This window comes from Anser brachyrhynchus (genome assembly GCF_964034855.1).
Source record: "Anser brachyrhynchus genome assembly, chromosome: 9".
In the NCBI taxonomy this organism is placed as follows: Eukaryota; Metazoa; Chordata; class Aves; order Anseriformes; family Anatidae; genus Anser; species Anser brachyrhynchus.
Genome location: NC_137703.1, coordinates 17,581,302 through 17,608,877, shown reverse-complemented (window position 1 = coordinate 17,608,877; position 27,576 = coordinate 17,581,302). Strand labels below are relative to the sequence as shown.

Sequence of the window (27,576 nt, the reverse complement as noted above, 5' to 3'; positions counted from 1 at the left end):
CTCGCACGGCGCCATTTTGTGCGCCCTCCCCGCAGGCGGGCCGCGCGCTGCCGCCATCTTGAGAGCGGCGAGCTGCGGCGTCCGCCCCGCGCCGCCATTTGGAGAGGGCGCCCCGCGGAGGAGGCGCGTGCGCACGGCCCCGGGGCGGGCCGTGAGAGGCCGTGAGAGGGCGGGAGAGGGGCCCCGACCCCCTGGGAGCGGTCTGCCTCGGGCCGGTGCTCCGTCAGGAGGGGGTGCTGGCTTTCCTTCCTCCCTTCCCTCTGAGTCATGGGGAACGAATCTGGGAATTCCTGTAAACTCGGAGAAGTCGCTAGTAATTAAGTATCACAAGAGACCTCTTCCAGCAGTTCTTCCAGTATTTTGAAGGGGGATGAAAAGACGCTGTTTCAACAAGCATGACTCACAATATATAAAGAGCTTCCCTGAAAGAATAACCAAAGCGTTTGCTATTAAGTCACATAGCAGAGCTATGAAGAATGTGAGACTTTGCTGGGGCCTAGTGAGCCCAGTCACCAGTGCGCGTGCAGTAGTGGGCGCAAGCCGTCTGACCAGCCCGCCTGATGTTTGTGCCTTGCCTTTTATTTTTAAAGTGAGCACACAGAACGTTAAATAGTTAGGGAAAGTTATATAGTTAACAGAAAGGTAATGTACTGCATAGCCCAAAATAGAGAGGTCTACAATACGACTTGTTTTTTCCCCAAATCTCCACTATAAGCCAAACCTCCAGTTACAGTGGGGCACACAGAGCAACGCGGTTTCAAACCTTTACTTATGCAGCTGCCCAAGGAAGGTGGTGATGAAGCGTGGTTTGGGGTTTTTTTAGATGGGATTACTTTGAAAAATTATTTGGAACACAGCATAAACTACAAAGGGAGCCTTCACTGCAGCAGTGCATCCTGTCCAGTGTCATGAAGACACCATACATTCTCTGGCAAATGTAAAAATGTACAATGTCTTGCTTCATGGCTTTACTTTAAACTGCTTAATGTATTAAGTAATGTGTTAGGTAACCACATTATTGTAACTTAATTTCAAACCGGGCAGAGTTCATAAAGCTTTTTGTCTCAGACTATGCCAAATTGTTTTGTTTTTCTTTTAAGTAAATGAATGAAGATGCAATTATTAAATTGTAACAAAATAGATTATTCACTAGATTATTACACCGGAGGAGAGAGCACTGCTGGCTGAGTTAATAATAGTTCATGCACAGCTCTGTCTTACCAAGTACACAATACACAAGGTTATACATGTTCTCTACAAAACTAATTTGGCCAAGTGTAAGCACACAGCCTACGTTTTCATCTGTTTGTAAACCATAAACTCAAATTAGATGTTAAAAAATGTAAAATTACTTGTAATTGCATGCTTAAGTTCTAATTCTATTGATACAGTTACTGGACTCTTGACAGGCAGAGCTGAGAGAAATTCATCCTTTCAAATTGTCTCTACATTTTAATCCTCTGCAAAGAAAGAGGAAAGCAAACATGAAACATGAGAAGGGAGAAGACTCAGTTGCTCCTTTCCCAAGGCTTTTTCTTGTCCTTAATATGTAATCAGCCCCAAAGTCATTACCTTTTAATTGCTAACCACCTGTTTTCTTTCAGCCTCCCCAACAAAAATCCTTCTGCTCAAATGTGAGTAGTCTTTTCTCACTAAAACTGAGAGAAAATAATTGTCCACTATTTCTCTTGGTATAAAAAAATTGTCCTCAGGCATTACATAAATTATTGAAAACACTGTATATATTTTACTGTTTAAAATAATGGCTAGACTATTCCAAGGGAAAGATTTCAATAAATTGTCATCTGTACACGTTTAAATCTTAGAAAAATCATAACATACTAAAAATGCTCGCTTTTCTTTAATCTATGATTTTCAACATGGGTAGGACATCCTGATTTTTTACAATACCTGCTAACACTGCTTTTTCCACTTCAATACAAAGTTCCTCTTTCTTCTTAAATTCAGCTTATGCTTCTGGCAGTCTTTCTAATAACAACACATGCCTGCTCCATATCATCATAAACTTGCTGTCCTTTTATATCAAGAAGGGTTACAAGAACACATGAAGGGCATTCAAGCTGAGAATGGCTCCTTTCTCTATTTGAAGGATCTTTCTGCTACCATGGTTACTAAAATCTGACAATTTGTCCAAAAATTTAAAAAAAAAAAAAAACAACATTAACAAATTTCATAATTTTCAGAAAACTCATTCTGCAGTGCAGAAATAAAAACTGTGGTTTCAATGAGGTTATGTTTCATTCTACATACACAGAGGCTGAAACTTCCCATGCAAAGCCTACTGTGTGTTTGGTGGGTATATATCCATGCAAAGGAGAAAAAAAAAACCCTTCAGCAGATACTGAATAGGGTGAAACACAGGGAGGAAACTGCAGATGTTAACAGCTGTGAAGGAAAAGATACTGGCACTAGACATGTGAGATTGCTTAGAGACACAGAAGAGGCTCATATCAAAATAGCTGTCAATCTATGTGCCATGAGGGCCAGTTCTTTACCAGATGACAGGCCAGGCATGAAGTGCTTCTTGAAGAGGTTCTTAGTGGAGCTAGGCACTGTGCTAGTCATGGTATATGATAAAATAATAATAATTATTATTATTATTACTTTTATTGCTGGGAAAACTTCCCTCTGCACCCAGGTGTCCTATGCGTGGGGCCATGCCACATCTCCACCAGCCTTTGCTAATGTAAAAGCTGATGAAGTCTGCTTGTCCTAGCTGTGTTCTGAGGTTAAACCTCCTTGGGACATAGTGCCCTTTTAAGGGTATAATCATAGACCAGATTACAACAGTTTCTGTATTTAATTACTTTCAAATGAACAGGAGATGGAGAAGCAGCAACATGTAAAAGTATCCCAGCACCGTGTTGTCACCAGAAAGTGTCACTACAAATGAAAGCTCTGCGCTACAGTCTGCATTTAAGAAGGTTTTCACTTGGAGTCTTTGCGCTTGCCCCTTGTGCAACTGCAGCACTCCTAGAAGGTACCGTCCATTTTGTGAGATCTCTGCTGCGTTTCTGAATCCATTTCTGTTGCTGATGGCAAGCCCCTGTTTTGCATGTTGTTGCAGACTGAAGACTTCAAATATGCCAGAGAGTAGGTTTCTAGTTCAAAACTCTCGTGACAAGCAGGATGCTGTAATGCACGGTACTACCTTAGACGGGAATAATTCAGCAGAGAAATACAGAAAGGGCTGTAGGGAAAGATCTAAGGTTTGTATTGGTTTACCAGCTCGAGTCAGCCACGGTGTACTATCACAAAAAAGGCAAACCTCATCTCAAAGAGATAAACAGGACTGTCATCAGCGAAAGGCATCAAATGATCCTTCCCCTTTAATCAGCAAGAACAAGGTTTCTGGTGGAGACGTATCCAGCTTTAGCCAGCATATTTCAAGAATGATGTGGAAAATCTAGGGTATTGAAGTAGACTAGCAGGAAAAACTGAAATATGACCCAGAGGAAAGATTTAAACAGTTGGAATTGTTTACTCTAAAGAGGAGGAGGCTGATGGGAACCATGAGAGCAGTATACACACAAGCTGTGTAAGAAAATGAAGACAGTAACCTGATCTGATTGTTCACAGGGGACAAAACTAGACTAAAAGGGCTTAAAATACAGCAAAAATGCACATCGGAGATTAGGAGAGAGTAGTGAAGTTCTGGAAACAGACTGCTTGAGGAAGATGAGAAACTCCCATACTGGAGGCATATAAAGCCAGTTAAAAACAGTCCTCTGTGAAGAATTTTGTAGTTTACCCTTTATTGGTGTAGCAAATGGACTATATGGCCTTTCAGGGTCCCTTCCAGATGTAATTTTCAGGGATGATGTGCTGAGATGGCTGTTTTGATTTCTTAACTACTCCTGACGCTCAAGTGATGAAATGGATCCTTGCAGAAAGGTGAGTGGAAGAGTTTCTCATCCAAAGTTTCCCTTTAGACCCATTGCGAGGTCAGGCTGAAGCTTGCTGAGCTGATCAGTTACTTGCTGCTTTCTGACTTAGAACATAAAATATTCTTTTTTTTTTTTTTTTTTTTTTGGAAAAATGTTGATCAGCAGTGTTCTTCCCAAGGACTAAGCTAGATTGAAAGCTCCGTTTTCAAGCTGGGCTTTGTTTTGGATCTTCGAGTTCACATTTTAAAAGAGAGACTATTTCCCACACCCATTTGCTTTCTTCATACTTACAAACTACAGTTATGAAGATGCAAATTGCTGTAAAGTATGGATTAGACATATTTTCCATGCACACTCTTTATGCTTTCTGTTGCAAAGCTCTCATTTCTCTTCCATTTTCTTTGCTGTGTCTTTCCTTCTTCCTCCTCTGGGTCAACTGTTTCTACTGGAGACTGTTTTTACCCTTCTGCTGGATTCTCTTTCATTCCATGGATTCTCTACTCACTTTTCAGCAATCTTTCTGCTTGTTGCTGGACCCTGTCTCCTTCATCCATTCCCATTCACTCACTGTTTCCAGAGCACATTCAATACCTTGTTGTCTGCAATCTTTATCTCAATTACTTCTGATATAATCTGATGTTCTATGGTATGCAAGGTTAATTTACTCTGTATGTAATGTAGTCCAGACCTTGAAAAAAAATGTGATAAAGTGTTAATAATAATCATATTGTGTAGCAGATCACCATCACTGGCACAGAACAATTTCACTTAAACATAAGCACAGAAGCACAGCATAGCTGAGGATGGACATTGTCTAGTCCAATGCCCAAAATCCCAGCAAATGCTCATGGCTAATGTGCATGATGTCTCCTGCAAGACAGGATCTTTGAGAACACAGTTTTGATTACAGTTCTCTGAATGCTACTGAAGAACGTCAGTTATTTTTCACTTAAAAGGATATGTTGAAGCCCTTCCACGTGTTTGCAGTGACTGAGTCTCTTCATGCAAAACTTTATTTTATTCATTGCTCAAAGCTGAAATCAAATAAAGCAGAATTGTGACAAAAATAAACCATGGACTCATACCTATGACCTTGTGAACCAGTGGATAGTTCTGCAGAGCTGAATTAAACTCTGCATGTCTAATGCACCTTTTGTTTAGTTGCCTTGGGAGCTAATGCAAAGATGATCTGTAAATAAAATTAATAAAGCAGGATAATGGTAATGAACTGAGTACAGAACTTCAGAGAAATTTGGTGATGCGTAATGAGATAAAACATTACTCTGATAATGCTTTATCTCATTATGCGTCACAAAAAAACCATAGCAAATTACAGTAGGTAAAAGGAAATCTCTTCCGTCAACCTGCGATTCAACTGGGAAAGAATTTTTTGAAAGACTTCAGAAGTCTTAACACAAATCCAATCCTAAAATACTTTTTATTAAGAGCCACATTTGCAACAACACCATGCGCACGGTGGAATTAGAAAGATCTTTTTCATATTCATGTGAATAATAATCTGATGTTTGCTTATATATAGAAAGAACATCGTGTACCTCTACAGCTAACACCTCTTCTACGCTCGGGAAATTTGGCATGTTGAAATGACTACTTGGCTTCTGTAGCACTTGCATAACAAGTCCCCTTCAGGAGCGCTCACAGGAAGGCACAGGTGACTGGGTGGCAGATGTGAGCAGCTATGTGAGACATAGCTCCAGCTGCACTCAGCTCTTGCTTCAGCTGTGCATAGGAATCAGAGAAAACTACTAAGTCCTTCTTTCAATATTTCAGCCTCAACAAAATGAGCATCATGCAGATGCAGCTGGCATATATTATGGCACCAAACTGTTGATTTTTACTGCAGCTCAAGAGCTTTCACCTTCACCTCAACTTTCCTAGTACACAGTTGACCAGTCCTCTCCTGCTGCATCTCTACTGTATGTTTTAACCAAGGGATACAACAAATAAGGATAGGGGTGGAGTCCCTTAGTCCTTTTTTTCCTTCTTCTATTTTCACTCCTTGAGCCATTTTCTGTATGACTCTACACCTTTAACAGAAAGTAAATAAATAGCCCAGTACAGCATTTTAGGAAAAGCCTTAATAGAACCCTTTGATAGTTTTACAGTTGAAAGTACAAATAAACTCGTGTTAGATTCATCAGGTGCAGGCAGGAAACAGGGTTTTTAAAAGTCACTGTGTTCTACAACACTACAGCCTGCAGCCAGGTACTTAAAACGTTTTTGACAGCTGTGTCTCTATGGAAATAAGTACACCAAGACTGCAGCTATTATAAGAACTTAAAATAAAGGACATTGGAAGGTTGCAGATAGGTAACATCTGGGGAAGATCAGTGAATTTTTGGACAATTCATACCCTTCGCTTCCCATCTTCTACTTGTACTGCCTGTACATACTTATTAGACTGTAACAGAGATTGAAGAAAAATGTTTCTGGTTTGGCAAGAGAGAGTCCTGCACCCAGGGATATGTGAGAAAGAAGTTAGTGTTCGGTCGCAACCAGTTTCATCTGGTTCAGGACATGGGTAGTAAAACCAGGACAGATCATCTTAAAGGCTTTGACAGAAAGTATTTAAAAAACAAACAAGCCATAGGCACAAGACTTATTTTTAAAATTCAGTTTTCTAATATTCACATCTAAAAAGCTTTCACAGCTTAGGGAGTCAGTGGAAAAACACTTCCATCACAGACGAGCTGAGTCTGTTTCATTATCGAGACGTTAAAAGCTTTTCATAGAAAACCTGTCATGTTTCCATTTCCAAACATACATGAGCACACCACAGACCTTGTAAGAGCTGATCTAATTCTTCAGAGAGGATAGAAAGCTCACCTGCTCCAGGAAGGTGTTTATTTATTTTGTTTAGTTTTGTTTTTGTTTGTTTTTTCCAGTGGCTGTACAAGTTCTCCTGGAGTCTGAAATAGAAAAGCGAAACCCTCCCCAGGGCCAGGGAAATACCAGAGCTTTTGAATCAAGGGAATTATGCATGAAGGATTCTGTTGAATAAAGCAAGAGGAACGTAAGCTGATGGACTGTCTAACTTACGAGGCAGCAAGAATCAGGTGTTTCAGCAATGATGCCTTGAAAATCCAACCTATACAAGGTTTGTACCTACAAATTATCACCTCCCACCTATGCTTGACCTCTTCTACCCCAGGTAAGCTTTCAGTGTATTTTCTATACTCATACAATTGGTAACTGTACCTGCTAGCAGGTGCTAGAATTTCTAAATCAGCTGTATCCACAAAGGGTCTGTGCACAGACACAAATACATCCTAGTTGCAGTATTGAGCAGCAATGTTGCAGCTTCCCCGCACACCTCGGTGCCTGTTGTGTTTCTTCTGGGCATCGACTACAGTCACTGAGTGAGCTGATGTAACACTGAGCTATAGCTGGCAGGCAGTTCTGAATTTTCAGCAAAGAACGATCAGAAAGGTGACTATTTTATTATTTTAAAGTAATCAACATGGAAACAATAGCAATGAATAAGTCACAAACAGGCATAGCCTAATTGTAACCACTGCATTAATACTTAACATGAATATAACAGAAATTACAGTTATGTTAATATTATTCATTCTCAGTCAATGAACAAAAGTGTACAGTAAGGTCAGCATTAATCTATTAAGAATGCTACAAAACCAGCCAGCCTTTATCTTTCAAAAGCAGAGTGCTGGCCATAAGAAAGGCTGGACCGACTGCTGCCCCTTCAGGCAGCTATACTCATAGGCTACGTACAGCCCATCTGTTCTTTCCCATTTCTGCACATAATTCTGACATCTCGCTTTGTTTGTTAGGGGTACGCGCTACCTGCTAGGGAAAACAAAAAAAAAAAGAGCTACAGTGTCAAGGGCCAGCCCTCACACTCTGCATGAATGCATGTATGCAGCTTGGGAGCTCACACGAGAGGCCAAGCCAGCCCCATTGACAGTGTGTGACATTCATCAGAATCTGCTATTCAAACTCTTTTCCCACCCTCCCCTAACTCCTTGCTCCATGGATTTGACATACTTTGGAGCTGTACCGCTTTCAGAATACTTTCTTTTACATATCACTCTTTATTAGGAATTCCATAACACAAAATAAAAGAAAATTGCTTTTGTAAAAAGGGGATTCTTTAAATACACCCCTTCCATCTTCTAGTCCTTATGCCGTACCTTCCTCTTTTTCCAAAACATTTACCAATGCGTGTACTTAACCACCTGCCTCTTCGTAGAAGTACCAAAGTGACAGTACAAAAGGCTAAATTGCATTTGTTATTGTGGTCCTGGCTCCTCTTGGTCTGAGCAACATAGGCTAAACTTCTCAGCTAGAACACTTTCAAAATCACAGAGAGGGATACACTCTCAAAAATAAAAATTCCCAGTCTTTTTAGGACCAGACCAGAGGTTATCAGTGTGAACAAAGCAGTAATCGCCTTCTTTCTTCCCACCAGGACTCCTCCTAGGGTGCCATCTGCCATGTTGTTTTCACTGTAGAGACAAGAGAAGACATCAGCTTATCTATTGCCCGTTTTTATGGAGAAGAAAAAAAAAAATCAAACTTACAGCTCACTCACTCTTTTTGTCCCAAACCCACTTAAGATCTCCCCTACTCCTCATTCAGCTCATGACCTTCTGAAAACGACAACAAAAACAGCCCAGGAAGGTAGATGTGCGATTATTCCTGTAGAGGGCTCAACGATGTCTTTGGACAACACTGCTATTAGTTGTTAAGTGTTTCCCCTAGATGAGTACTTTTAATAATCTTTCTATTAGTTACAGCAAAGCAAACCTATCAGCCTGGACTGCAGTTTTGTGCTGTGAGGCCAAGTTTGGGCATTCTCAGAAACAATGCAGTATGCACCAAACAAGCAATAACAAAGTAGCTGACGATTTGCATTCCTCTTCTGGCCATCAAGCTTAAATGGTTCAGGACCAATTAAAACTCTATGCAAAACTAAGACTACAGTTTCACAACATAAAAACTGCTGCTGCTTTAAGAAATTCCCTCACATCCCCTGCTCTGCAAGCCCTGTAGGTCAGTGGGACCATGCTCTGAGCTTGGTCAGGAAATACAGAGGGCATACATTAAGCCAGTACACTTCTTGTAGTTTTCTGCTGTGACACCACAGTCTAATAAAACTCCCACCCCTTACTCCCACAAGAAACACACCGGTGTGGTTGTCCTGCCGACTGGCCCCTCTTCTGTCCGATGCTTCCCGGAGTGTGGCAGCTCTGAGCTGTCCCGATAGTCTCGGCCCTTGGAGTTCTGCATGTCCAGCACTGCCCGGCTCTTCGAGGGAAGGGGCGGCTTGTTGAGCTGTCCCTGGGTGGCTGAGCTGACTTCAGACCTTGAAGGTTTGACTAATTTTTTGAGTGGTGCTGAGTTTTCTGATGACACAGCCATCTTCGTTTTGCCTTGAGTCTTTTCACTTGTATTCTTTTCTTCAGATTGGCTGGAGCAGGTATAGGAGCGAAACCGCTGTGTGGGGACCAGGAACGGGGGTGATGGTTGTTTGCCGGAGGTCTTGCTGCTCTCAGGCTCTTGCGGCTTTGTGAGAAGAAAGCTCTGATCAGGCAGCGGCACCTGCTCTTTTCGCGAGGCCTTGGGGTAGTCCTGTTCTTTCTTTGATGCCACCTTGCCCTTAGAGCCCATACAGCCGTACAGTGGGTTCTCAAACATCTCTGGTTTTTGCTGTCCCTCCTCCTGAAACAAAGGCTCTGCCATGTTCTTCCCCAGTTCAGGCGGCCTACAATCATCAAAGCAGTGTAAAAAGGAGACTTTTGAAGAGCAGGCAAGACACAGTGACTGATTTAAGAGAAAATGAATAAGAAATGAACATGATAAAATTAAACTGACTGCACAAATGGGTAACAGGATAAAAATTAAACTCAGGGGGAGAGAGCAGAATTGTATATGGCTTCTTTTGTCTTGTTTAATCTCTGAGTGCAGATAGACATGGTGCTGTACAAACTCCCTGCTGGACTACAGTCTTGTCAAAGCGATGCTTGGCTTCTCTTTCAAACAGAGATAAGATACTGAGCCAAACTGTACCAAGTGCTTTGATGGCTATGTGACATACACAAATCTGAATTGAAATGTTAATAAGAATCTTCAGATCTGTCAGGGAGGACTGAAATGGCTGTCTGGACAGTTAACAGTTAAGAGTTCACATCATGCTAGATCATTTTACAACTAGGTCAATCTCCTCTTTTTACCAATATCATCTGGTATTCCTACGGAAGGGATAAAACTGTACCAGGTACATAACAGACTGAGGCAGTGTTTGCAGCTGTGACTCCTGCAAGTTCTGTCTTACAGTGTGCTGAATACATTTACCAGTGAACGCTAGCCCAGACTCAGAAAGCAGCTGTCACTATGAAGAAGAGGCCTGGAACGAGGACACTGAACACATGCAAGCACTAGGGTAGAGTAGTCTCATCACTAAGTTGGTAAGTACTGGATATCTTCAATTGCAGAGTGGGAATTCTGCAGCAAGACTTGCGATAGATGCAGACATCTATAGAGAGTTGGACATTTGTATAGTAGTGCAAGTAGAAATCCTACTGAAGTACTGCACACCCAACATGTGACAGAGCTCTCCTTCCCATCTCAACTCCTAAAGCTCAACTCCTAATTTTAGTACGCTAGTTTCTTTTGAGTATGTGATGCCTGCACTTGCGACCTTCCCTTACCTATTTCTAATTCTAGAGATAAAAGGCTGAAAGAATATGTTCCACCTTGAACTATTCTTACAGGTAATGAAATAGCAACTGTGCAGAATAAGAGAAGAGAAGGGGAATAGCCCCGGTGCAAAAGGCAAAGACTCACAGATGCTCTTGACTCCTACTAGAGATGCTTCTGTTTACTGTAGGCTGGAGGGACGGTTTTGGAGATAGAGGTGACAAAGAGGGTGATGTGGAGGATGACTCCCTCTGTCCCATTACACAGGTATTCTCTTTGGGATTCTGCTCGTAGTTCCAGAGAGAAGATAGCTGGTCTGGTGAAGGTATCTGCTTAAGCTGGCTTGCTGCAGAAGGTTGCTGAGAGAAAGCAGCCATCCCCAGGTAGTTGGGGTTACTGATGTCTGTGGGAGTGCAGCTGCTGAAGAGAAGAAATATTGTTAGAAAGATACATGCAAAAATATATTTTTTTCTGTCTCTGTGCCAGCTACAAAGGAGTTAGTGCCCACTGACTGCTTTGATTCAATACCACCTACTGTGCCTTTTTTTTTTTTTTTCTGTCACTGTTTTTTCAGAATCAGAGAGTAAGTGGGAGTCCTGCTAGCACCTAGCTCCCCTGGGTCACTGGAGAGGAAGCAGCTAGGTCCAGGCCACCTCCACCAGCCCCACAGTTCCTCTGGCATGGCAGACACTTCCATTTTCAGGCTGCAGAGCGCACTAGTGCTCAGCTTTTGCAGCCACATACAGGGGCAAACAACACTTGTACGGGGGGGGTGGTTTGGGGCCCAGCAGTTCAGCTGGCAGCTGCAGCAGGATGGCTCCAAGCAAGAAGCAGATCACAGCACTGGACAGCATTGCACAGTGTAGAAATATGCTGCCGGAGCAACAGGAGAGACGTTTGGTCTTCTGAGGTGTACCCACATAGATTTGCAGGCAGAGGGCAGCACTCTCAGAACGGAAGACAGGCAGTTTAAGCATAGCTTCCCACCTAAGCTGGCAGAGGTAAGGCAGCAAGATTACCGTAACATATCCTCCTTTCCCGGGTTGTCTGGAGAAGAGGAAGCACTCCCCCAGTAGCGAGCAATGGCTGCTGCCTCTTTGGCCATCAGATGAGTAGATTTTGGTTTTCTGTTGGAAATGAAAGGACCCTTCTTAAGGAGAGGTGTAAATGGAGAGCAGGTGCCCAGTTTGACTTAAACGTTCTCATCTTTCAAAGTTTTGAACTCAGAAGAATTGACCAGTGCTGACCAGAGGGCCACAAAGGCAGCAACCCAGTGCTCATCATGCCTATTAAAACCATTCCCACAGCAAGCCCAGCTTTACATTTATTGAACCAACTAGTTTTCAGTAACTGATTTACCCATTTACCTGTTAGCCTGATCCCAGTCTTTGCTAGTCTCTAAATTGCTGATGTTCTTTGGTTTCTGCCCAGTGATTTCATCACGTTCAACCTTGACAAAATCTGGAGGAAAGAAAAGGCATTAAGGAGTGCTTGGGCAGCTTCAGAGTCCAGCTCCCTAGGTTTTCTGTATTACTGCTTTTATTAAGGCATCTCAATGTGTATCAGAATGACAGTGAGCAGGTTCTAAACAGTTGTTGCTGTTATGTTTTTAACTGCCCACTAATTCATATCATGTTTTGTTGACATAGGAAAGACAGTGTCTATCCTGAAATACAAAGGTTGCAAGCCCCCAGTCATATACAGGTCATTTTAACATCAAGAATAGTAGTAAATATCATTAGGCTACTTTCGTATTCTGAAAGAGAACAGCAGGCAGCAAGGTGATAATAAGACAGGTTTGTGATCTTTTAGCTGAGAAATTGCTCCTTGAGAGCCTCACATACTGTTTGCAGATGTTCCCTGGGTTGACTAGTGGAGGGACAGCTTTGGCACTTTAACATACAGCCACTGCGAGTGGAAATAAGGTATCATCATTCAATAAAACCAGTATCAGTGACAGACAGGGGGCTCTCTCAGTCTGTCAAATTTACTTGAATGATGAAAAAGAAAAACCCAAATGGAATTGCTGTGAATTTCTGACAGCATGGGTATACTCCTGAGAGCTAACAATAAAAAATATATCTTCTTGCAGTTAGCATCAAAAACTCTTACCTATTTGGGACTAATAGCACTGCGAGGATAATTTTCAATTCCTTGATAGTTATCAGACATCTTTTAAAATGGAAGTACTCTACCGTGAGCGTTACAGAGATGATCTAGTTCCTTACCATACAGTTTCTCTCTCTGCTTTCCTTGCGATGTTTGCAACTTGATTTCACCTTGGAAGACCCCTGTTTTCTCACCATGGTGTGTCAGCACAGTATGGATAGGAACTAAGGATTCTGTTGCTTCTATTCGCAGGGCAATGCAGCCTTCCCCTAGAAGATGAAAAGTAATAAGCCTCGGACTAAGAAAAAAAGCACTGAATTCCCTTTGTCATGTCAGTCATCTACATCTGTGCAGACAAGGCTAAGATTACTGGAAAGAATCTGCTCTGGACCACAGTAAAGGCTGTCGTATTTCTTTTACACTTCCTCACACGTTTGTGAAGGACTTGGACATTCCAGACACCAGCAGGCGTCTACAGGGTTCTGAGCTTCCATGACTGATAAGGAAAACGTGAGCAGGTAACTGCCATGTCAGTTAATGTGATTTCAGCAGAAAGCCTTCTCTGGACAAGGACTGCAGGCTAGCTGATTAGTACTTGGAAGCAAGCAGCAGTGACAATGACTTTTCTGTAGCCAGGAGAAATGCATCAAGTAATTGCAAGTGAAACAGGATTTGCATGTGCTGAACAAACCCATTTAAACAGACTGACTCCTGGTTTAATTCCAGTAGAGTACTTTCTTTTTAAGCCACTACTCTTTTATGGCTTGTAAAGTTTATACAGATTGATGACTCTAGTTCATAGTCCTCTAAACATCATAACCTCATAAAATATTGCCCACGATGTATTTTTGTATGTATCTAGCTCTAAATCAGAAGCCGGAGCATCATAGATGTTCAGTCTGTAAGAGTTTTCTGTTCTCTCCCACTCTTTCAGCGATTTGGGAAAATCTAAGTAGATTTTGACTCATCAAGAACTTTATAGCTAAGCATTTACCATAAGATTCATCACTGTCTGATGACTTAATGCTGATCAGGATGTGTTGATCCAGTAGGTATTCAGGGTCTGAGATAATTGGAGTCAGCTGAAAGACAAATTAATGTGGGTAAATACAACAGGTTGTCTACATGAACCAAGTTCTCCCTGTGCCTCAATCCCAAATGAACAAAATTCAGCTGGACAGACCTGTGAGGGTATCACATCATGCCCAGGTTCAGGCTCTTCAGTCATGTTTGGAGGTCTGTGATAGGATGTTACACTTTCTAGAGTCCCCTGCTCTCACACCCCGCACAGCAGCTAGGATGCTACAAATCACTTGTGTTGGGCTCAGCTGCATTTTTGTCCTAAGGTGCAGGACTGAAAACTGCTCTAGGAGGAAGTGATCTAGACTGTCATTACAGGCTGTTCCCCAAAATCTGTTTGGCTCTTATTATAATCACTTATTGTAGAATCTTTCCCCAGCCTCTGAGTGTAAGGCATTCTTTCCAAAGTCAGCAGTTCCTCTTTTGGGCTATTCAGAAACATACTGACATACATATTTGTTCCAAGTCCAATAGCTCTGATAATTCTTCTAGCTCCCACCATGCCAGGAAACAGAGAATGGCTCCAATCTCAAGGACAGGACTTGTCTCTGACACTGAAGTACAGAACACTACATGTGGCCACTGATGTTCTTTTTAGCACAGGTAAAAAAATACTTAGTTAACTTTTCAGAGAAATACCAAGAAAAAACTTTTTCTGACAGGGCAAAGAAACTCTGGGGCAGAGTTACTTATTATTCTGTTTTATCTTCCATCTAAAACAAACAAAAAACCAGACCTGTTTAAAAGACTTGTCAACACAGTTGTGTTCACTTAAAAGGGGAGGAAAAAAGTCATACTCCTGAGTGACATAATCATGCCAGCAAAATTCCTGATACAGATGGAAGTGCACTGGCAGGCAAGTCCTTTCCTTCTTACAAACTACTTGGCTTAAGCACATCCTGCATTCTTACGGACTATTTTGGGTGTAAATAAGACCACAACAATATTCCTGAAAACAGTATTTATATGAGCAAAAGGGTTAATGTTGCTTATGGGATGCAAGTGGAAGACATCTCTTCCATATGGATATTTCCAGCTTACCTTTGGAAGAGCGTCAATGAACTTTACCACAAGCTCTCCTTCGTTTCCATCCTCATTTTCTCCTTCCTGGCTCTTTACAAAACCTACAAAGTGATGAGAAAGGAGATCATCAGAAGAGAGACAGCAAGAACTTGGCAAGAACTTGGCCTTTTCAGATGCTAGATCTCCAAAAGGCCAACATTTATTTTCCTACTTGGACACACATTTTAGAAGTATTAAGAAGCTTATGGTTTGAGCTACAGGTGAACATTTATATGGAAAATTTACAAGTGATCTTAATGGGGCATTGTTAAATGGTTTTATTTTACAGTTCAACTTGGCACTGAAAAGCTCAGTGCATACATGGGCTGGAGGATAAGAACATGACAGCTCTTCCTACGCCACTCAAGATAGCACACTTTTGAAATTCTAATTTAAGATTCGTAATACACTGTTTCCATAGAAATTTATGCAAATTTTGATACAGCCAAAAAATAATCTTTTATGGAACTGTCTTTGACACAGCTCTCTGACATGCGATAATGTGATGAAGCGTACACCGAAGGCATGCTGTCCCACTTAGAAGAGCAGTCCTGTGATGGGGATTGCTTAAAAAAAGCACAGTAAGGGCATGTAGGCTTGCATTACATAAACAGCTGAGACTCAGCCCTGCAGCACATGGACAGAGAGTAAAATATGTAGTGCTGATAGGTACACAGTCCCATTTACAGAGTCATCACACCATCTTTCTGTTCACTTTAAGCTGATCCTCTGATTTATTCTTTTCAAACCAGGGGAATCACATTGTATTTATTAGACTAATGCAGATGCTTTATTTTGAAAGCACCTGATCGCTTGTAGCAGGCATGATTAGAAGTTTAATCAATCGTGTGTTAGCTAAATAGATATTTTTTTGTGTGCAGAAACAAGAACAATACACATTTCTCTTCAAAGAAGAGATGATCAGATTGCCAGACAAGATGGAAGAAATGGCAAAAGGTTACGTGTCTAAGCATGGATTACAGCTAAATGGCTGTAAGTATTGCTGACAGTAAAGGATGACTTGCAGAATGCAACAGATCTCTAGGACATTCCTTTTTTGCACTGAGACAAGTGACCTACACAGCCATTTATTTAGATCAAAGCCAAAGGAAGGGGAATTAATTCAAACAAACAGGGAACTTTAACAGAAAGAATAAAGATGGGTAAACCCATACCTTCTAAGCAACTAGAGTGAAACTCAATGTAGAACTTGGTCTGGGACTTGGTCTTTAGAGTAGCATAGCAGTGCAGGAACTCGATCTCCCCTTGAGAGTCTGTATACTTGGAGTCTAGGAAAGAGGAGGGAAAATGAGAATATTTTCAGTAGGAGAAAAAGAGAGGGCATTTTTGAATGGACTATTTGAGAATCAGCTTTTTATTTCAATATACACAATATGTGGCATTTTATATCCAAAGATACAAAGACAGATATATCCAAAACAGTACATTTGCATTCAGTCTGACTAACCATTCTTTGAAACAAACTGCGAGGTGACTCCCACTTCAAAGGTGGCAAACACAGGACTGTGGTCACTTGTCATGATATCAGTGGTGCAGCCTGCCAACAAGAGAGGGAAAACAGTTACCACCCTGCATTTCTGCCCTGCTCCATTGAGATCACTGCAATAGGAATATTATTCAGTAATTTTCCAGAAAACATAACTGTCGCTGTGGTAACTGCTTCTAGTCAAAGGTGTTGTTTCTACATAATCTCATATTAGCATATAGGAATGTAACTCTTCTATCAAAATACATGAAGATTTATTTAATGGACACAACTTTACCACATCATTTTGCAAGCGACTATCAATGTTAAATTTCCCCAATACCGAAAACCCTTGTGGTGGTCTTGGTTATGTTTGCAAGGTGCACAGCTACCTCAAGCTCTAATAGGGCAGGCAATCACACAGGAATACATCATTGCCACTTCTGCACTACAGAGCCACTCATGGCACAAAATTAACAGCGGAGTAAGTAATGGCTTGGCATTATCTAGGCACATAGTGAGTTCCAGCTAGCCCAGTCCATTGAACAGAAGGGTGTATAGGCAGACGCCATACTTCTAGACGTGCTTAATTTAACAACACATTCCATCATCATAGGCTCTGTGATCACATCAGTCCAGCTTATCCCGCAAGAGACTTCTACAGCCCTCTTCTCAATCCCATGCAGAGAAAATCATCATCATTATACCTACATGTTTAGTACTGCATATAGTCAATGGAATTTCAGGAACTAGTATCTAGGTCTTTTTTAAACAGGTCTTACAGGTTTCCCCTCTTCCCTACGCTGTATTTTTGCAAAGCTTTTTCTCAGCAAGAAAGGAACAGGCAAACACTCTTAGTACCACACATCCTTCTGGAATATGAATTGATAGAAGAGAGATGTTTGCAGCTCCAGCCTCTGCAGACTGGACCATGTACGAAGGGTCCGTCCTGCTGGCACCAACCAGGAGCTCCTGGTGGCAACTGCATAGGAAAAGTGCAGTTGTTGTTGCCAAGAAATAACTGGTGTAAAGGGCTCCTATAGTGTATCCTAAAGCTGGACAACTGCAGCTGCCTAAGTGGTATTCTGCATATAAAAGAGTAACAGAATTAATTCCCAACTTTGTAAGGTTACAGGCAGAGAGATTTGGATTCAGTCTGCATGGTTTAACATTAGGTCCCTGTATGCTGAGTGCCTGGCAGTGCAGGGAGATTCCTACAGACTGCTCTGAATCATTTCCGTTTCAGACTGATTGCTTTGCTATCTACAATCTGTTATCTACCCACCATAGGACTGACAGACAACGTGCACCATGGGGTATGATTTCCAGAGCACTCGATCACACCAGGACGGCAAATTGTACTTCATCTGCAAACCAAAGGAGAACTGATGTCAAGAAGAAGGGAAAGGACAGGTTCACAAAAGAACAGGAAATTCGTTTGCCCAAGCACTATATTTGTGTTAAATCTTTTTGTCTGGATTGACTCCTTTCAAAATACTATGAGTGCAGAACATGGAAAGATTTGTTTTGGTCACTTCCTTCAGTAGGTGTCACTTTCCCTGCTCTGCTATATACTCATGAAGTGAAATCAGTTTTCACCTACCCCTGTAGCTTTTTGCTTGGTGTAAGCATACTTCTCCCGGGTACCTCTTTCAAAACGGTAGGTTGGAGCAAAAGTAATCTCTTCTTCCTCTAAAACAGAGACAGCTTGGTTACAATTTGGCCTGTTGAGATCCCTCAGCTGGACAAGACAGCCACTGCTCCGTGCACCCTGTCCCACATCAGCTCTGGCAGAGAAAGTTGCTGGAACTGGGAGAGGAACCTACCAAAGAATTAGAATCTTACCAAACTGCAGAAACACCTTGTGGTCTTTCCTCTCTATGAGAAGCTGGTCGAAAGCCAGCAGCTCCGGATACTGCTGCTGCCTGATCTTCTGGATAATATTCTCCGCTTCCTGCCAACAGGGAAACAGCAGAGCTGCAGATGATGCAGAACCTTCCTATAAATACTCCTCCATGGGTGAGCAGGCAAGTGCTTCCAAACTGTTTCACAGAGCCATACCCCTTGTCACCTGCCCACCTTTCCGTTTACTGGAAGGCCCAATCTTTGCTGTCTGGCTGAACATTTCCCTGTTAAAACCTGCATCAAAATGTTGACATATCCCCTACATGAGCATGCACACACAAAGCCCACTGAGGCCTATCCGATGTTATCCAAAGCCACACTGCCCACTGAAGCCTATCCAATGTTTATTATGGCTAGCCTGTTCTGAAGTCCTGTTCTGAGCCACTTGAAGCCAACCAAGCAGAGCAGAAAGAATCTCTGCATCTAACTGTTCAGAGGCAGATGCCTCTTCGCAGTGGGAGGGAAGTAGGGTGGTGCAGGTTTGGGGAAGCAAAGCAGAAGCAGCAAAGCATGCCAGATGGCATTCCTGGTGTGCCCTGGGTCCATTAAGCCTTAGAAAAGGCAAAGGGGATTTCCTTACTCTCCCTCAGCTGGTGTCACACTCGTGCCTTGGGAAATCCCTTCTGCCTCCCCTCTTTCTACCACTTTTTATGCCATGTTGCCCTAGATTAGAAAAAGACAGTGCTTCTATAGCAACACTGTAGTTTGTCTCTCCGGGGATTCATGCAGAGGCCCTAACCGTTGGGGGCTGTTCCACACGGTAGTTCAAGTCTCCCAGCCAGAAGAGATGAGTAAAGCGATGAGTGATGTTAAACGGACTCAGTTTCTTATCTCCCAGTGTCAGGAAGCGCAGGATGTTCGTGTAGTTCTGGTTGCGTCTGTCAAGACAAGAAACATCTGCCTGACATACTAAATTGCCATGCAATTTCTAACTGCCTGGGCTGGCAGAGTGCCACTTTACCAGGCAGAAACCAATCTGGCTCAACACTTGAAGAGCAGAGCTGAAGATGACAACTTGCCATCCCTCTCTCGCTCTGCACCTCAGGGGACAGGCCCAGGTAATGTGCTCAGTGTCTCCTGGTGATCCAACCTACTTCATATTATCAATAACGCAGCACAGATGTAACCTGGGGAAGGAGCAGAAGCTGGTGCAGGTACATGTGGGACAGCACAGGCTGCTGCTCTCATGATGCAGCTTCTATCACATGTGGCCTGGGGAGCTGGGGGGCAGTGGCCATGAGGAGGGGGCAGTGGCATTTATACCAGCTCCTGACTGCCCTACCTTGGGTGTCAGGCTGTTTCCACCTGAATTGAAAGGGTCAAAACCTGTCCTAAAGCCACTTCTGTTGCCTCCTGCAGCTGTGCTTTTCTGAGCTGCACGTCCTAGAAACCCAGCATTAGACTGTTGCCTTCAGCTTTCATCAGGAAACACATAACTAGATTTTGGCAGCTATTCCAGGCACTGGGGAACTATTTCATAGAAGTTAACTCCATCAGTGGCAAAGACCCTGTGCAGAAATCCCACACCATCTGTTTTCTGGGTCCTGGACCAGGAAAGATGGCAAGGCAAACGACTTCATTTCAGCTCCTCTTTGCTTTCAAAACAATTCCTTCCAACTGCTCCAGCTCCTCCCAGCATGGGCATGGAACTCCCACCAATGTGAGATCTTTCCCTTCCAGTCCTGTGCTGCACAGGACCTCTACCTACATCACAGCAATTAATTTCAGGGCTCAGTATAGAAAATTAGCCACCATGGAAATAGTTCTTAGCATTCCTCACAGCATGTTCTGCCCAGCAGGATCTTTCTCAGGTGTGCCTCAGGGTGCAACAGAGCTCTGGTGCTCACAGCACTTCCTACGGTGAGGCACACAGACCCCTTCAGCATAGTATTTCTGGGTGGGAATGGCCTTCCGGCAGCTCTCCACAACACTGTAAATCAGGGAACTGTTTTCCTCGTGTACTGGGCTTGCATGACAGGTTGCACAGGTGTTGTGCAAGATCTTTACACTTGGCGCTTAAATCATTTTGCTGTTGTCTTCACCCGCACCCATGTGGTGTGACTGTATAGCAGAAGTTGCTCATTTAAAAGGTGACACTGTAAGCAGGGTGTTTAGCAGAGGTTGCTCTGAGGAGACATTTAACATACGTTTAGGGTCAGGAAAACATGCCTGCAGCTGTCTGGTGGGGGTTCCTTCCAAACATGGCCCAGAGAATTTCACCCTGGGTCAACATCCATTTTTGAGAGGGGGGAAGACGTATTTTACCTGTGTTTCTTTTCACTCCCTGAAGTCAAATGGCTGTTAACAAACCCAAAGGAGGTTCCATTAAACATGAATGACACCCCCACGGCTCCTTTATTACCTGGGAAAAGATAAGCCAAAAAGGTCGAAAGATCAATCCACCTCCAGGATGAGTCTAGCAAAGATAAAAAAGCAGCTAGCACATCTTAAGTGAAGTGGAGGTTGGAGAAGAGAAGTAAGGTGACTTAATCAGAGAAAAAATTAGTACACGCTGCGTACAGTGTGGTAACAAATTTTCTAAAGGATGTGAACAAAAAAAATTAGCTTAAGTGAAAGAAGTGCAATTTCTTTGTGAAACCCAAGAAAGAGCAATCTTTCAAATGCCCAAAGGCATTTGCTGGGAATATATATATAAGCTAGAGTATACACACAAACAGATTTCCTCCCTTACAGGGTACGATATGATCGGTGCTAGTGGGATATAACTTCAGTAACACTAGTGTCACATAAGTGTACTCAAAGGAGTCTTGTGGAGAAAACTGTTCCATTTCAAGGACGGTATTGGCACAGACTGAATAGGTAACAGTCGTTTGGACACGGCGGGGTCTGTTCCTTACCCAGCGTGTTTGCGATGCCCGTCTTGACATTGTCTGTGCAGATGTGGCTGATCCGGTTCTCGTGTTCTGGCTTGGCCAGTACAACAATCCTGATGTTCCAGAGGGTATGGATTGCTATCTGCAGGAATGGGAAGGTTAGAGGTTGTAAATCTTCACAGATCTGCAAGCTGTGCTGTAGCTGCAGTCTTCCTGACTCCTTCTCTAGTACTCTTCCTACACAATTTTTCATCCTGTGCTCAGAATCTGCTCTCAGTCATTTTAATCAAAGGTGGGAGGAAGGACCTTGCTATTTTCTAGTGCTATTTTCTAGTTAATTGTTGGATTGCCTTGCTTGCACAAAATACAGTTTTCCAATCACCATGAGAGTCATTAATAAAAGTTCTGCTTTCCTGTGGCCCTCCAGATATGTTTACATTTGTTTCTTGACACTACTAAAACTTAGAAATGTCCATACCTGGTCTTAGCAATGCTCAGTTTCTCTTATGATTATACCTATGTGCCGTTACATCCTGGTTTGGAAGTGCAATAGCCTAGGGTGAGATCTAGGCTACAACTCAAAGTTTTCATCATCTTCTTTATGAAGGCCAAAACATCATCACCACTTGACTCAGGTGCTCAGCATCTTCCCCTTGCTCCCAAGCCGGCAAGCAGGGGAACTTCATGGCAGGGGCCATGCTGTGGCAGAAGGGCAGAGGGGGCACTGTCCAGAGCAATATGCCCTTCAGCCAGCTCCAAGAGAGGACTTCATGGAGTCCACAGACAGATTCAGTTTGCTCTCCCTTAGCCAAATGTGATGAAAATAAGGGGAGGGAAGGAGAGGAGGAGTAGGCAAAATGCTTTTTATTCCTGTGTCTCTTTTATTTGCACAACATGTGCTGTCCTCCTATGCCTGAGTTATGCACAATGACTGGAATAACCCCTCACCACTTTGAAGCTGATGCTGGTGATTTCCTGCAGGGATTGCCTCAGAGTCTCCAGCCATTCCTTCTCTCCTTGGGGATCCTCCTGTGTGCCAATCACATAGATGTCATGAGGAATGTAGTCAGCAGTGTCATCACGGGTCTTCCCCTGCCCCTTGGAGAGAAACCAGGAGGAGATCTTCTTTGGGGGAGGTGCAGCACCTTTTATTAATAAATCAAACACCACAATAAGTCAGCGTATGTTCAAACACAGGACACCAAAAACCCATTTATACACATGCGGGGACAGAAATAATAAGCTTCACATTTGCTTTGTCCCGTCAGTTTCATATCAGCTAGGGCAGACTATTCTAAAGTGACAAAGATGCTAACTCCACCGGACTCTTAGATAAGGACTGACTCTGCTTTGACCATCTTCCTTGTTTCATTAGCTTACCAAGGCCAAGGCTAGCTGAGTGTAAAGGCTGGCGGCTGTTCTGCTGGTCTGCCCCGGCCTTTACCTTGCCTGTGAGCTCAAACAGCAAAGCTCACAGTCTTGAAACAGACTTTTCTCCCATAATGTGAAAAATAAATTCCACTGTTCTCAACTACACCCTGACACCTTATCTAAATATCACAGATACTCAGCTTGCTTTCCAGACTGGACACAGTCAGCTTCAGAAGTGTCTGACATGCAGTTATCGGACATGCTCCTGGCCCTTCTGCAAGACAGGTAATGGTGCAGACTGCTGCACCACCCTCATGCCAGCCATCATTTCCAGCATCATAGGAATCTTTCAGTACCCATCTAGGCCAGCTTTATGATCTTTTGACTAGAACCATGGAAGATGTCAAACCACACACAAGAACAATCCTAGAGATCAGCTTCCTTTCTTCCTGTCCCACCGGGATCTCTAATGTATATATCTGCTCATGAACAAACACGGTATCTGGACTTGGCATTGCAGGTGAGCACAGGCCTTTTTTGCAAGAGTCTGAAGGAATGACCATGTCAGAAGGGAGCCCATACCCATATTCCAGGTCCCAATGAAGATGGTGATCATATCAGGCTCTGGTTGCTCGGAGTGTTTATTCTTCATTTGTTGCAGAAGTTGACAGAACCCTTCTCTCTTCTAGACAAGGAGGAGCAGAGACAATTAATTAGAAGCTTAACTCCAACAACACAACCTCTTGAAAAACTAGCTGAACCAGGAAACTCCCAGCACACTTGAAGGGCAGACTAGCTCTCTACCATTCTGAAACCTTCAAAGAGGCTGTCTTTCCTGTGGTATTTCCTTAGGCGCTTTAGCTTGTGCATTACTTTAACAAGTGCTGAGCTGTTCAGAAGGAAGCTTCCTTCTTGTTTGTCTTTAGGAGCCTTTTTGGAGCTACCCTCAGACTCCTCTCTCACTGCTTTCTGACTCTTTGTTCTCTTGCCTCAGTGACAGCACCTACATATGTTTGCTGTCTCCAGTATCTCTCTTTACAGTGTACTTATGTTCATTTTTTGGATGTTTCCAGAACAAAGGACAATATTCATTTTTGCAAAGCCTACTGCCACCTTTCAACAGTTTCTCTTTCTGCTAAGGAATGCCCTTTGTATCTCTCCCACGCAGATACCTGATCCAGGCTGGCGAGTAGGAAATGCTGTGTATTTACCTTGGAATCAGAAAAAACATATTCCTTCCGCTGTGTTTTTTCTTTTTCTGTTTCCAGCACGATGACCAGTTTGTTAGGGACCTTCTGGGACTTGATGAGCTGCAAGACTAAACAGAGACTAAGTGTCATGAGCTACAATCACCAAAATTAGAATTCCACCAAAACTAACAGAACCCTGCTCCCAGGCTCAGGACTTGCACAGTCCTTTATGTCTGAGCCTTACTTTGTTCTGCCTAACTACACTTTAATGTTGCTTAATCTTGTTCCCTATAGGAAGTGATCTTGACCTTGAAGGAAAAAGGACCCCCAAAATCCCTCCTGCTTGGAACTCTTGTCCATACCAAGCCCTGCAGTCTGATGTGAAGACTTAGCTTCCTGCAGCCAATCTCTCTGTATCCTGACCCAGCCTACATATATTCTTTCCCCATCTGTCAAAGAGGAGGTAAAACTCTATTTGAAGGTAAAGGTGATTTTTCCCCATTTAAAATAGCAGCTAAGTAATTACATACAACAGCTGGAGAAGACTGTATGTGAAAGTTAACATTATCAATCGCAGCCAGCAACAGGTTGATTTTCTATAGAGGAGAGAGCCCAAGGGCATAGTTTCTCTTTAACAAATCCTTCTGTGTTTGGCAGCGGGGTTCATGGAAGATTAGGAAAAGAAAAAAAATCAATAGAAATATTCCATGAGCTGTCTGTCCAGAAACATCAGAGACACAGGGAAGTTGTTTAAATTGGGTCTTTACAGACCAAACTAGTATTGCTCATCAGTAAAGATATTGATTCACATACAACAACAAAAATCAAGGGGAAATTCACTGAACAATGCTACTGAAGCTGAGTATCTGGCTTCTTACCATCAAAAATCATCACAGAAGTCAGTATGTTCATGCAGACTGTTTTTTTTCCAGTGACATTGCTTTTCAGCAGAAAATGGGTCTGTTGCAACCAGCTCTAAGTGGAATCTTCCATCAAAACCTGCTCTCACTGTCTTCGTTTAGACCAGGAGGCCAGACAGTTTACCTTTTAAAACAGCCTGTGAAAGTTGGTTACCCCAGTATCGATTCCCTACCCTCTGCTGGCTGCTTTGGGGATGGACAGTCTGGACTGATGAGCCAAGCAGACATTCCTGCACTCTGGACCAAACCTTGCCCTGAGTGGGGTCGAAGGGAGACCACCCCCCATCATCCATGGGACCAAAAATCTAGTCCAACATTTGTGACCTTAAGTATCTTACTTTTCTTGTGGGTATAGAATTTGTCTTCTGGACCATCCTTAGCTCTCTTGATAATTAGTTTTCCCATTTCCACATCAACCTTGAGATGTATTTTTGAGAAGATTCCTAGAGAATCAGCTTTCACCTACCAGAAAACAGAGAGATTTTTCATAAGCATTCTTCTACACTTCAGTCACATGTATTACAAAATGCAACACTTGCCTGAATTCATAGACACATAACGTCGTTATGCCAATCCCTCTAGACATCTCTTAAGCATTTGAATGGTGCTAAACAACATCCAGGAATAGCTGTGTTATCTCTGTGGCAGCACAGCAAAGATCCCAGAAACTGAGATACTGACATAAATCTGCTTTACTGCCCTTCCACATTCTGATTAGCATTGTTAAAGAAGAATGTTTACCTCAAAAGTGACAGGGGGTATAAGGGAGCGCCGGTGTGTTGAATCAGGACCTTCAATCAGCAATGTTTTCACCTGTAAAAAACTCTGTGTGTACTGAATTGCATTTGGTGATTCTACACTACACCGAGAGCAATACAGTCAGAGCAAAGAAATCTTACTGTTGCAGAGGATTGCACTGATGATGAACAAGAGGCATAAGAGAAGCATAACTAGAGGCAAAAGATGACAAGAAGGTAACATAAAATAGCTGTGTATGTGTGTATATATATATATATATATATAAAACTCTACCTTTTCTTCAATGGAAGACAGCAACGAGATCAGCTGGTTAAGTTTCAATACAATATTGACTGGACTAGCTTCACCAAGCATCTGATAACCACAACATAGAAACAAAGAGAGAGAGAGACGTGTGATTACCAAACCCACAGAGCATGGCCTGGAAGTGCAGCAGTCTCACCCCAGGAACCCCTCGCACACAGGGCAAGCAGCACTGGTGCCTCTGCCACTCTCATCTGTAATGAGCAGCACAACAGCACAGGGTGTGGCTGAACATCTGCAAGTGTGGCAGGGTGAAAGGGCAAATTTACAAACTCTGTGTGTAGTTACAGGCAGCTGGACATGCAAGTGGAGTTTACAGGACAAATGTGCGGTCCCAGCCCACAGGCTGAGGGAGGATAGGGAGACAGAAGCCTCCAGGCAGTTTGCTGCACTTTCCTCTGGGCAGAAAGGGGAAGCAGGCAGAGGAGACCATGGGATAAGTCAAACTGTGAGAATGTAACTCACTGTGTGCCCTCTACACTGAAACCAGAAAGAGGCTGAAGAGACCAGAAATGGTAATTTATCACCTGAACCGCACCAGTCACTGCCGTGAACCCAGAACCCTTCCCTTCCCTGGGTGACAGCCACCCGTACTCCTCTGTTCTCCTTTTCCCACCTTCTGGCCGACTTACTTGTGAGCGCTGATGGATACCGGGGTGCAGCTGCTGCTCAAACACCTTCTGGATGGACTCCAGAGAAGGGAGAGTCCGAGAGGCTTCACTGGGAACAGAGACATGGCAGAGGTCTAAGGCTGAGGGCCGGTCTTTGGGTAGGTCAGCACTTGCTCTTTGGACAAGGCTGCACAGCAGCCACCACAGGCCTGCATTTGCACCAGGCCTGCTCGCGCCACGTGCCGTGCTCTCAGCCCCTACTGCTTGCTGCCCTCTGAGCTGTGGGGACGGGAGACGTGAGCGTTTCTCAGTGCCCTAGCGACACAGCCGGTGAGGGCAGATCAGAGCCAGGCACCCGGCCTAGCCCTGTGGCAGCTGGGCAGGGGCTGTTCCGCTGGGTTCCCTTTGGAGATGGCAACTTCCTACATCTCTCTGGAAGATGTCCCAGTCTGGGCCAAACCAGAGGACATTGTGTAAAACCAGCATCAACACAACAACGGCAACTGACAGATCAAGGTGCACTCAAAAACCTCAAACCCAGCAAAGTCTGGAGCCTGTGAATGCCCCAGCAGGAGGAGGAGCTTGGTTTAGCAGAGTCCTTGCACAGCTGCTGACACTGACTCAGGATGCTGGGAACACTGGCGAAGAGGAAACTCATTTTCAGATTTTTCAGCTCACATGACAAAGAGAGGCTCTGGGCGCAACGAGCGGGTGGAAGAGCCAGCCTTTAATCTCTTGGACGGGAACCTTTTGTGAGTTACAATGAGATTCCTTCAGCATTTCCCAATTATATTCCACACAGGATGCTCATTTGTCAAACCGCTGTTATATGAATTTGGCACAGAAGCCACGGTCTGATAATGACAAGACTTATCATGGAAAGAGCACACAGGGAGTGCAGGTCAAAAGGAAGGTGATGGTGGGGAGCAGTGCTAGGATGCCTGCACTGTGCCTAGTCAACAGGGGATATTAATGATTTCCCTCACTTTCCTAAGTCTGCATGGACCGGATTTTGCTCCCTGTTTGTTGGGGGAAAGTGCTCTGAAGTGAAAGTGTGCCTGACAGTGTGAAGATTAGATATTTGTCTAGGTACTGAACCATGGATGATTAATTACCTAAACTAAGCACTCAAGTTTGAAATTTTAGTCTGAAAGCCTTTGCCACAGAGCACACAGAAGTACAAGGCACATTTAGGAACCTGCTGGATCCACTAAACCTAGTCCTGCAACACCAATATTCAGCTTTGGATCAACTAGAGCCAATGTCCAAGACTCCCATTGATTTCTGTGGGCACAAAGTCAGGCCCCCTGAGGCAGCAGGCAATTGCAAGAGTACTGGGTTAAATTCAGTTTTGAAA

At 43.3% G+C, this 27,576-nt stretch overlaps 1 protein-coding gene and 1 long non-coding RNA gene across 7 annotated transcripts in view; one reads left to right on the top strand and one right to left on the bottom strand.

The window, feature by feature from the left end:
* Positions 1–24,875, top strand: LOC308200056. 5 transcript variants are annotated; one of them, XR_013955196.1, is made up of 4 exons: positions 1–3,915; positions 6,815–7,080; positions 12,951–13,216; positions 23,921–24,875. It is a non-coding gene; the product is annotated as an uncharacterized lncRNA (long non-coding RNA). The 5 variants fall into 5 exon arrangements; XR_013955198.1 differs by lacking the exon at positions 23,921–24,875 and adding an exon at positions 10,227–10,357 and having other exon boundaries at positions 6,815–7,026; positions 12,951–13,543; XR_013955195.1 differs by lacking the exon at positions 12,951–13,216.
* The window catches only part of INPP5D (inositol polyphosphate-5-phosphatase D), a 52,851-nt gene continuing 32,625 nt past the window's right edge, over positions 7,351–27,576 (bottom strand). Inside the window, exons 6-28 of one of the 2 annotated variants that reach the window (XM_080605076.1) lie at positions 26,241–26,328; positions 25,579–25,659; positions 25,288–25,359; positions 24,885–25,008; positions 23,648–23,754; positions 23,019–23,121; positions 22,014–22,210; positions 21,090–21,207; positions 20,497–20,593; positions 18,971–19,109; positions 18,172–18,280; positions 17,930–18,018; positions 17,612–17,693; positions 16,309–16,398; positions 16,016–16,129; positions 14,820–14,902; positions 13,693–13,780; positions 12,818–12,967; positions 11,957–12,050; positions 11,609–11,716; positions 10,737–11,009; positions 9,078–9,654; positions 7,351–8,395 (exon numbers count right to left, since the gene is read on the bottom strand). In XM_080605076.1, coding sequence (XP_080461202.1) covers positions 8,393–8,395; positions 9,078–9,654; positions 10,737–11,009; positions 11,609–11,716; positions 11,957–12,050; positions 12,818–12,967; positions 13,693–13,780; positions 14,820–14,902; positions 16,016–16,129; positions 16,309–16,398; positions 17,612–17,693; positions 17,930–18,018; positions 18,172–18,280; positions 18,971–19,109; positions 20,497–20,593; positions 21,090–21,207; positions 22,014–22,210; positions 23,019–23,121; positions 23,648–23,754; positions 24,885–25,008; positions 25,288–25,359; positions 25,579–25,659; positions 26,241–26,328 — 2,986 coding nt within the window. In that variant the 3' untranslated portion in view covers positions 7,351–8,392. The remainder of the gene's footprint in view (positions 8,396–9,077; positions 9,655–10,736; positions 11,010–11,608; positions 11,717–11,956; positions 12,051–12,817; positions 12,968–13,692; positions 13,781–14,819; positions 14,903–16,015; positions 16,130–16,308; positions 16,399–17,611; positions 17,694–17,929; positions 18,019–18,171; positions 18,281–18,970; positions 19,110–20,496; positions 20,594–21,089; positions 21,208–22,013; positions 22,211–23,018; positions 23,122–23,647; positions 23,755–24,884; positions 25,009–25,287; positions 25,360–25,578; positions 25,660–26,240; positions 26,329–27,576) is intronic. The other variant, XM_080605077.1, reaches the window with a different exon arrangement.